The sequence below is a fragment of the Corylus avellana genome, chromosome ca1, assembly GCF_901000735.1.
Source record: "Corylus avellana chromosome ca1, CavTom2PMs-1.0".
Taxonomy (NCBI): domain Eukaryota; kingdom Viridiplantae; phylum Streptophyta; class Magnoliopsida; order Fagales; family Betulaceae; genus Corylus; species Corylus avellana.
This window is the reverse complement of record NC_081541.1, coordinates 1,082,535-1,092,996: the sequence shown is the minus strand read 5'-3', so window position 1 is coordinate 1,092,996 and position 10,462 is coordinate 1,082,535. Positions and strand designations below refer to the sequence as shown.

Genomic DNA, 10,462 nt, shown 5'->3' with positions numbered 1-10,462 from the left:
CAGTATTGTAGCATTTCCAAGTCAACAAGAGGAAACAGTATAAAACATTATCTCAACGTATCAGATATTGAAATGAGAATTGTAAATTGCAAAATCTATGTGTAATTTATATGACACGTTCTGAGATGATTGCCTCAACGTTATGGAGATTGAAGGCATTGCCTTGATCGAGCACTTACTGTCACAACCAAAATTTGCGTGCAGAAGAGAGAGTTTGTAGTTGACCCAAAACGGGAAGTGCAGCAAAATCATAAGTGAATATCACGAAAACTAGTTGAACAAAATAAAAATACAACATCAAGTATCGCAATAACAAATGAGTTCTGACTTAATGTTTAAGATGGGCACTCCAGTAGTGTAGACTGCTTGTGAATTTTTTATTCTTTATTTTTCCTTTTTTATTTATTAAGCAATTTTGCTGGTAACCTGACATTACTCATTGGTTGGGCCGTGGGCTTTTCTTGTTAAATAGTGAACAGATCCAGGACCCAACCTATTCTCAAATCCTGTTATACCAGGCCGTGGAGCAAGACATAGGTCCATCTCGAATTTTAGGATTTGGGATGCCTTAGGAGCAAAATAGGCCTTTGAAAAGAGTCCAAATCTCGTGGCATTGTCTGATACGTGAGATCAAAATCATCAAATTCAGTTGCTCTATTTTTCTTTTACAATGCTGGGGTGTCAATTCTAAATAACCATTAGATAACTTTTTGTTTAAAAATAATACATCTAATGGTTTATTAAAACTGTCACATTGGCATTGTAAAATAAAAATGTGGTATATAACATATCTTTTACCAAATCCTTGAAGGTTTGAGAAAAGAGAGAGAACAACTCCAGTGCATTGAAAGAATCTGTACTTAGATGCTATCCAAAACATCCAAGAATTCTAAAATAGCCACTCAAATGTCCTGAGAAGAAACCCGCTTAAAACAAAGGTCACTCAAAGAGTCAGTAGTTGCTAAGGAAAGAAATTGGCCTTCAATTATCGAAAACATCTACAACACTTCTTTCTTCTTTCTGTTTTTAGATTGCCAATCAATTAAAAAAGCAAGGCATATGTCTCCATCACAAACGCTGGCAGGGAAATGATCCAGATTAAGAATTCCCTGGGCCCAACTGATCTGCGGTCTTTTGAATCCAACACCGTGCAACCAGAGTCCGGGTACGTTATCTAGAATCACTAGGAGGACTATTACAGAAAATTCTTCCCCCTCTAGATTAAAGACAAAACATGGGAAATCCTATTCCAACAGGAAAGGAAAACTTATAATGGGGTCCTCAGAAGGATTTAGGGTAACAATGTTAATACGGACACATTCCATTGTTCTAAAGATCAAATTATCCATACAAACAAGACAGGAACATATGTGTTTCTTTCATCTTTGAATGACGACATGTTATGAACCTCTTTCTTTGGTTCAATTTAGGATAGAGAGACAACAAACATTGATACATATGCGGAAACATGGTAAAAACAAAAGTCCCCTCCCCCACATACCACAGCTTTCTTAGCCCATGGCATATTTCTGGGTCCAGCTCCTTGCAGTTGTTTCATATTTGTTCCTGTCTGTCTTATACATGTGAGCAATCTCTGGCACCAAAGGATCATCTGGATTTGGGTCCGTCAACAGCGAACAAATTGAAAGCAAAACCTAAAAGATAAAAAGAGAAAACAGTTTTAGGCACAGAAAATGATTTACACAACTTCAGTAAACACCTCATCCTTAACAAAGTAGTGTTTCTAATGGGTTAATTAAAGGGTTAATTACACTTACCCCTATCAACTACCACTCATTTACACTTTGCCTCCACAAACTACAACCAGACACACTCAACACCTTTCAAGTACCAATCATTGGCAAATAAAGCCCTTATGTTAGGCAAGTATGATAAATCCGCCCAAAAAACGCACCCGTGACGCACATGCTCCTTTTTCCATAAAATCACGAAAATACTGTTAAGGTACTTGGTTGTCGATCCACTTCTAGGGGTGGTAGAGCCACCCCCAAAAGTGTTTGGGAGGTGGCCGATTCACATTGGGGTGGTGGGAATTTTGGGGGGGGGGGGGGGGGGGTGTGGGGTTATGCATAATTAAACAAATTGAAATCTACAAACATGAAAATGGAAACAGGCTTTGTTTCAGAATGTCTAAATTCACCACATTCATCAAGAGGCAAAACACAGCACACAGGTGACATGTGGATGTTCGTGGGGTAGCATTTAAATGAGCTGTAGGTTTGTTGGGAAGTGTGGAGGGCATTAAGCATAATTAAACCAAATTGATATCTATAAACATGAAATGGAAACAAGCTTTGTTTCAGAATGTCTAAATTCACCACATTCATCAAGAAGCGAAACATAGCACACGGATGCCATTTACATAGGCATCATCACTGAGAAAGAACATTTCAGGCTTGTACCAGTATATCAGAGCACTATTTTGTCATTGATCGTTCTTTTCTATCCACCAAGCAATTAAGAGAGATGGAGATGGGACTGGGTATATTGGTTCTGTTTCTATATGTTGCAATGAATGATTCAGTTTTGTCAAAGATGAACATTCTCTGTAGTGGAACAGAATAAGTATGCAGAAATATCTTTTGATACTGATTCTGCAGAAACTTGAATTAAAATGCCCAGTAATCTGTATTATCTAGGATAAGGGCCTTTTTAGTATACTAAACAGGTGCTTTCAAGGTTACAAAATAAAAACCTTGGAAATGGTTAGGGCAGGGCTCCACTGCTCCTTCAAGATGTCAAGGCAAATGCTCCCATTGCTGTTTATATTTGGGTGAAACACCTTTGTTCTGAATGCTACCTGCAAGATTCACAAAATGAGAGAGAGAGAGAAATATGCATCAAGGACTGATGATACTTTAGTACATTGTAAAACATTGGAATACTTGTTTGATTTTCCTAAATATACATCCCAAATTTTTAAATCACACTGGGACCTTTTTTTGAAATATTTGCAGCTAAACCTTAAACCTTAAAACCCTTTGGTTTAATTACCAAAGTCAATAATGTTTTTTTTTTTCTAAAAGAGAAAAGGAAATAGAGATAAAAACAAACACAATAAAAGCTTTCAACACAACATAGTTAAATGCTGCCAGAATACCAAACACAAATAAGAGCTATGCCTTTGAATAACATAGGTAACTGCTTGAACAGGACCAAGTATATTACAGCCTGTCTGCACCATAGTAGAGATTGACTTAGTTCAAACCCAATCAGACTTCAATCTCAGCATCACTTGAATTAAACAATCGAGTTGCAAGCAACTGAGAACAGTGGAGACTAAAATAAAGTATAGATTAAAAACTATAGCGCATGAAACAATTTCCAATGTGAACATAATTATGAAAAAAGTACCTTTGGTGGCTTAAAGGGATAATCTGGAGGAAAATGGATAGTTACTAGGAAAACACCCCCAGCATAAGGACTGTCTGGAGGACCCATAATTGTTGCTTGCCAGTGAAACATGTCTTCGGCAACGGGGCCTGCAACATCAATTCTATGAGAAGAGATATAAAAATATAAAATATAAAGAACTAAAATTAATAATGGATATTGCAGCGGAATTTGTACATATTGCTTACAAGAAGAAATTTTAGCTTAAATAATAAAAAGCTGAACACTCAAATGGATAATACAGCGAAAAACAGGGGAACAAAAGGAATAAAGTTGCCAATTAACAATGGATTGACAGTTTCCTTCAGTTCATAAATTGAGTCCAAAAGGGATTTATTTATGCAAATTCTTAGAAATGTAGAGCATCGCTTTGAGTTCTACCCAAGTTCAGTTCGTCAAACTTCCATGACCGCACTAGGTAACTCAGGCTGAGAAGAATAATTAAAATTTAGAAGAACAAACCAGATTTACCAGTTCGACCAGTAGAATGGTTGCATGGACTACTTGGTCCAGTCACCAGCATTACTATAAAAATTACATACCCTAAAACATACAATATATTATTTAGTTTATTATCTCTAGGACTGCAATATCAACTTTCTAAAAGCAAAATATCATCTCCAAATGAACATATGCAAGGATGGAGTATTGCCTCGTAAAGGGATCCAGGGAATAATGCCAGCACGTGCAAAGTCCTAATTTTATTAAACGAAGCAAGTACTACAAACAATAATGGTATCGAGTGATCCTTGGAATCAACTTCTACAGAAATGAACACTTGCAATGCATATCAAATTCGGTCCCACCCAAAATATCAAAGTTAGATTCCCTCATAATACACCAATAATTCACCTTCATAATGGCTAACATATCAGTATTCACAATCTACATGTGAACAAATAATTTATGAGCGGACAATGATGCTATGCATAATCTCTGAAACTTGTCAATACCAAAAGCAATAGAAGATTAGTAAAAGCATGACACGGTGCTAGACATGCTTACTGTTGGATACGACATATCTTGTGTCCAATAAGCAAAACGGCAACGTTTCTATTTTGAAGTACTGAACTACGGCAAACCCAATGACCTAAAATTCACTCCCTCATCAATGGAGATCTCAAATTAGAAATTATTGAGACCTAAAATTGACAGATTACGCAAATCCGGCAACTATGGAACCAAACCCCCCAAGTCAGATGATCCTTGTCATTCGCTGGGCAAAAGAATATCCTACAATCATTGAAAAGAAAGCACCATCCCAACCCCTTCTCCAAATACTAAATTTTCCACATTCTGCGATGATTCCAGATCGTCCTCTATACACGTTTCAGGTATTTATCCTCATCATCAACCAGAACTTTATCAGAAAAAAACGACAATTAATAATATATTTCCACCTCCCGGCGGAGCACATAACATAGACATATATATAAGAAAAATAAAGATTAAAAATCGAAATGCAAACGAAAATTTTGCAACGACTGGTTACACACAGATATCTTCGAAACTTAAAGAAAAAAAAAAAAAAAAAATCCCACAGAGATCAAGAAAACAGAGCCATGACAAAAACAAATAAAAAACGACGTCGTATGGAAGAAAAGTTACCGGCGCTGCAAGAAGTAGGAGGATCTTTCTGCAAATCCTTGAGCTCCTTCAAGATCCGCTTCGACGCCATCTGCGAAACTTCTGATTTCACAAAAGATCTATAAAAAAAAAAAAAAAAAAAAAAACTCACACCTCTCAGATCACAATTCAAACAGCCTCCACACGCAAACGCTTGTATATAAAGAGGAGAAGAGAGATCGTACCGAGACAGAGAGATCCTCCTTCGTGTGGGTTTCTTCGTGAGGGAAAGGAAAAGGGGAAGGAATTGGGGATTCGGTGAGGTGGTGACTTTTGTTTACGAAAAACAATTGCCTGGTCTGTCCGGCCCCGAGCTCTTTGATTGGTTCAAATTCTATTCCCTCTGTGGTGGGTCCCGCTTGGCGTTTTCTGTACGAAATGCCTTTCCCCTTTTTTTATCGCCGAAAGTTGCAACTGGCCGACGAGATATAAATTGAAAATTGAAAATTGAAAATGAATGGTGGAGATTTGGTGGAGCAGACGACGTCGTTTGGGGAGTGCCGCGTTGTTTTGTCCAAAGGTGGTCAACTGGAGGTGATAGGATGGTCTGACGCAGTGACAACAAAATGTCATCATTATTACCATATTATTGGTTGGTTCGTTTATTTTCTCGTTCTGGACACAGAGTAAAGCTTCGTTTGGCAAAAGTCATGGTTCAGACACTGTTCAGTGTCTGGGCCATTGACCGGTTTTCCCCCTCAACACGGGTTTGCCAAATTAACGTTGGATACCGCTTCTTCAGGATTTTTTTTTTTTTTTTTTCAACCTCTTTTTTGTTTTTTTGAAAAATATTGTGACTTCTCATTAAAATCAATCAGAAAATGGAGTTTAAAATAAAACCCCATCTACCATCAAAAGATGAAGCTAAACGTTTCATCAAAACAACGTCACAAATATAATTTGGAGTTTGATTCTTTCATATTTTATCAATGACATATTATGTTACCGCATTTGCTAGTCGGTGGGCTGCATGGTTTGCTTCTTGGTGAACAAAGACACATCTCCATTGTGGGAATGTATGTAGGATTCTACGGGTGTCGTCCACAAGGTGTCCAAAGTGGCTCCAAGTGCATGTGTTTGAGTTCATAGCATCCACCACTTGTTTGGCATCCCCTTCCAGGACTAAAGAGAATACACCAATTTCTTTACAAAGACATGCTGCATAGTAAGATGCCAGGGCTTCCCCCGTCGTTGGCTCAAGACTTCCCATCCGTGTGAGACTTCTTGCAACAATTATCTTCCCTCGGTCATCTCTCACTACCACTCCCACTCCTAACCGCAACATCTCAGTTTGCCTTTATCCACCCCTCTGGAGGGGCAGTAGTCCACCGGTTGCGTTGGTTTTTGTCCACGTACGTGTTTGCCTGGGAGCTTCGTTCATGAACCAGCTGGTATTCCATCGACGCTCATTGTTTCTCCTGCACTAACATAGTTGGATGCGTGAACCTTCGTTCATGAACCCATAAATTCCTACGGTGCCACAGCTTACGTGCAAGCCTCACAAAAGTTACAACTTCATCCTTTCCACATCTTGCCATCATAGACTTAGCAAGCTGTAGAAAATTCCTGCTCTCAATAACACCTTTTTGGAATATGTGCTCACTACATCCCCACACATCCATTGCAGCTGGGCATTCCCATAATTCATGAATCACATATTCTGGTTCCCTTTCACAAATGGGACAAAACGGCTCACTAACAACTTTCTTTCGCAGAAGATTGCCTTTCGTGGGAAGTAAATTGTGGCATGCCCTCCAGATTTTTTTTTTTTTTTTTCTGCATTTGGTATAAGTAAACTCCAAACTGTTTTCCATGCAATTCTGTCCTGTACCTTTATGGAGCCTTTCGGTTCACTTCGTTTTCAATTTCTTTTTCCAAATGATAGGCACTTTTTACCCTAAAAATCCCCGAACTGGTTCCCCTCCAAATTTGGACATCTAGTTGGTCGGTGTTACTAATTGGTATTGTATTGATAGCAGCTAGCTCTCTCCTCTTCGGAGAATAATTCCTCAAGCAAATTTTGGTTCCACCAGCCAGCCCCCCAATTGATCAACTCGCTCAACTTGCTGTTCGAATCCAACACTATTGGCAGGGAATGGGCCATGAAAGTAACTGGTTTGGGGATCCAGTTGTCTCCCCAAATTTTCACATTTTTCCCATTGTCTATTCTCCATATCATCCCTTCTTCAAGTAGCTCTTGAGCCCCAAAAATGCTTCTCCAAGAAAAGGATGGTTTGGAGCCCAATTTTGCCGTCATGAAGGACCCATTTGGATAGTACTTCGCCTTTATTATTCTAGCCGTAGGACTTTCCGGGGATTTTAGCAACCTCCAATATTGTTTTGCCAACAATGCCTTGTTAAAGCTCACAAAGTCTCAGAATCTCATCCCCCCCTCTATCTTTTGACGTCCCCATTGGACTTCAGCCCATCCAATGGATGTGAGACTCATTTTCTTGATGACCCCACATGAATTTTTGCATCATAGAATTGATCTCCAAACATAGTCCGTTCGGAAGCCGAAAGATACTCATACTATATGTTAGAATGGCTTGTATCACTGCCTTCAAAAGAACCTCTTTACTCGCTTGTGACAGAAATTTTAGCTTCCAATTACTTAATCTCTTCCATGAAATAGGATCTTCTCTAGTCCATTATGGACCGAAAAATAACCAGTTCATGGCTATGATTTCTAAAAATAAATCTTTTTGCTATAAATGGGACACATATCCACTAATAAAAATAATAATAAAATATTATTTTAAATTAAAAAACAAATTAATAAAAAAAAAAAAAAAAAAGTGGCTGGCCTGGCCACCATTTTGGGTAGGGGGTGGCTCAAAAGCCACCCCCAATGGCCGGCCAGGGTGTGACCGAACCACCCCCATGGCCTAGTCGGCCTTGAGCTACCCCCTACCCAAAATGGGGGTGGCCGGCCACCCCCTATGGTGGCCAGCCACACCCTTTTTTATTTCTTATTTTTTTATTAATTTTTTTTTAAAATTTAAAATAATATTTTATTATTATTTTTATTAGTGGGATATGTGTCTCATCTGTGGCCATAAGATTTTTGAGAGAAATCCTAGCCATGAACTGGATATTCTCCAGCCCATAATGGACTGGAGAGGATCCTATTCCCTCCTCCATGCCCTATCCTTTATGCTCTTAAACGCTTGATTTCTAGATTTTCTAACCATAGCTGGCAAACCCATGTATTTATCATAACGCTATGTTACCAGTAACCTGGAAACCCTCATTATTTCCTCATTCCTCTCCTACGGTGTGTTCCGACTAAAAAAGATCGAAGTCTTCTCTTGTTTCAACCGCTAACCCGACGCCATCTCATAAGCCTGCAATAGAGCTGCCAATTGTTTCCAATGGAAAGTAGAAGTCTTGCAAAACAAAAGACTGTTATCAGCAAAAATAAATGGTTAATCCGAGGCCCTTTTTTGGAGGTTGGAACCCCCGTAAGTTTTCTGCTGTCCACCTGAGTCAGAAGAGAGCTCAGAGCTTTAGCACAAAATAAAAACAAATAAGGAGATATCAGGTCCCTTTGACGTATACCCCTTGTGGGATGGATCCGTCCCGTGGGAGTGCCATTGACAAGGACCTCATAGTGCACTGATTTTACACACATCATAATTAGCTGGATCCATTTCTATTCAAAGCCTAATCGGTTCGTAACAACTTCCAAAAAACCTCATTCCACCTTATCATAGGCTTTGCTCATGTTTAGCTTGACAGCCATGTACCCTACTTTACCATACATTTTTGAGTACATAGTATGTAGAGCTTCATAAGCTGCCAAGACATTGTCCGTGATTAGGCGGCTCGGAATGAAAGCGCTTTGATTTGGTGATATTATCTCATGCAACACCATTTTTAAACGATTCGCAAGCACCTTGGAAACAAGTTTGTAGAACACATTGCATAGGCTAATGGGGCGGAATTCAGAGACACATGTTGGGTGCTTTACTTTTGGAATCAAAGCAATATAAGTCAAATTTAGTTCTTTATTAATTTAAAGACCCATTATTCAAAATATGAAGTACAGTTCGACTAACCTCCCCACCTACAGCTGGCCAATTTTTCTAATAAAAACATACATTGAATCCATCCGGGCCCGGAGCTTTTAATGGAGACATTTGGGACAGAGCCGTTCCCACCTCTTCTACCGAAAACTCCCGTAGCAAAACATTGTTCATATCCGGGGTTACCTTCCGCTCCAAGGCCGAGAGTACCTGCTGCATGTTTCTTGGAGCTTCTGTTGTGAATAGGCGTTGAAAATATCCCACAAAAGCTTCCCCAATATGTTCCTGTGTTTCCTAAACCTGCCCTGATTCATCAGAAATTTGGTTGATCGATCATGCTTGCCTTGCGTTTTTGGTTCGCATAGGCATGAAAAAAATTTGAGTTACGATCACCAAACTTCAGCCACTCCTCCTTGGCACGTTGTCTCCAATGGAGATCCTCCTCCTCTTGCAAAGTCGACAGTGCAACATGGAGTTTGTGAAAACCAGCAACGTCCATGGCCCCACTCTCTTCTTGTAAAGATAAAATCTGCTTGGACAATTGTTGAATTCTCTTTTCTGGTTCCTGCCCCTGTACTCTCTGCCATCACAACATACTCCCTTTGCTTTTGTTCAGTTTGGACCTCAGGGATTGCCACGTCCCCTGCTGTGACTCCTATATTTTTTTAATTAAAATTTTGCACTCTTCTTTTTCCGCCCATCCTTCCTCATACCTGAACATCTTCTTCCTCATGTGTGGAGCAATAATTCCATGGGGCTGTATGACAATGGGCAAGTGATCCGAATTGATTGCCAATTCAATGGAGGCGTCCCCATTAGGAAAAATATTGTGCCATGCACTATTGACAACCACTCTATCAAGGCACTCCCTGATAAACTCCTCATATTCTTTTCCACTATTCCATGTATACACCAGGCCTCTACAATCAATTTCCTTTAAATCACAAAAATTTACAGTATTTTTAAAATTTTCCATTAGAAAATTTGGTCTCTCCTTTCCTCCTGATTTTTCAGAAAGGTCTAAAATCTCATTAAAATCACACACGCAAATCCACAAACCAAGCGCCCCCATGCCTCAATCCGCTTGTGTGCTTCCGAATGCCCGTAAAAACCTGTGAATGTCCATGGGATTCCGTTGGCTTGTTTGACAATGGCGTTTATATGTCATTGGCTATAATTCTGAATTTCAATCCCCAAATCCTCCTTCCACATCAACGCCAAACCCCCACCTCTCCCTACATAGTCCACTACTGGCATATTGTTAAACCCCGTCCTTTGTTTGATAATGATCATTTTATTACTTTATAACTTAGTTTCCATTAGAAAAACCAAGTCGAGACACTTCTCCTTCACCTTTCGACAAATCTCTCGAATTGTCCGAAGGTTCCCAAGCC

General features: G+C 39.3%; 1 protein-coding gene across 3 annotated transcripts; it reads right to left on the bottom strand.

Moving 5' to 3' along the window:
* Window positions 1-1,297: 1,297 nt before the first annotated feature.
* Window positions 1,298-5,336, bottom strand: LOC132177810 (ubiquitin-conjugating enzyme E2 10). Of its 3 annotated transcripts, none has more exons than XM_059590274.1 (5): window positions 5,226-5,336; window positions 5,023-5,120; window positions 3,376-3,503; window positions 2,717-2,821; window positions 1,298-1,655 (listed from the first exon to the last, which is right to left on the bottom strand). In XM_059590274.1, exons 2-5 carry the CDS (start codon window positions 5,090-5,092, stop codon window positions 1,512-1,514), a joined length of 447 nt encoding a protein of 148 aa, XP_059446257.1. In that variant the 5' UTR covers window positions 5,093-5,120; window positions 5,226-5,336; the 3' UTR covers window positions 1,298-1,511. The 3 variants fall into 3 exon arrangements, with proteins under 3 accessions (XP_059446257.1, XP_059446265.1, XP_059446272.1); XM_059590282.1 differs by having other exon boundaries at window positions 5,023-5,092; window positions 5,226-5,335; XM_059590289.1 differs by having other exon boundaries at window positions 5,023-5,103; window positions 5,226-5,333.
* Window positions 5,337-10,462: the final 5,126 nt, after the last annotated feature.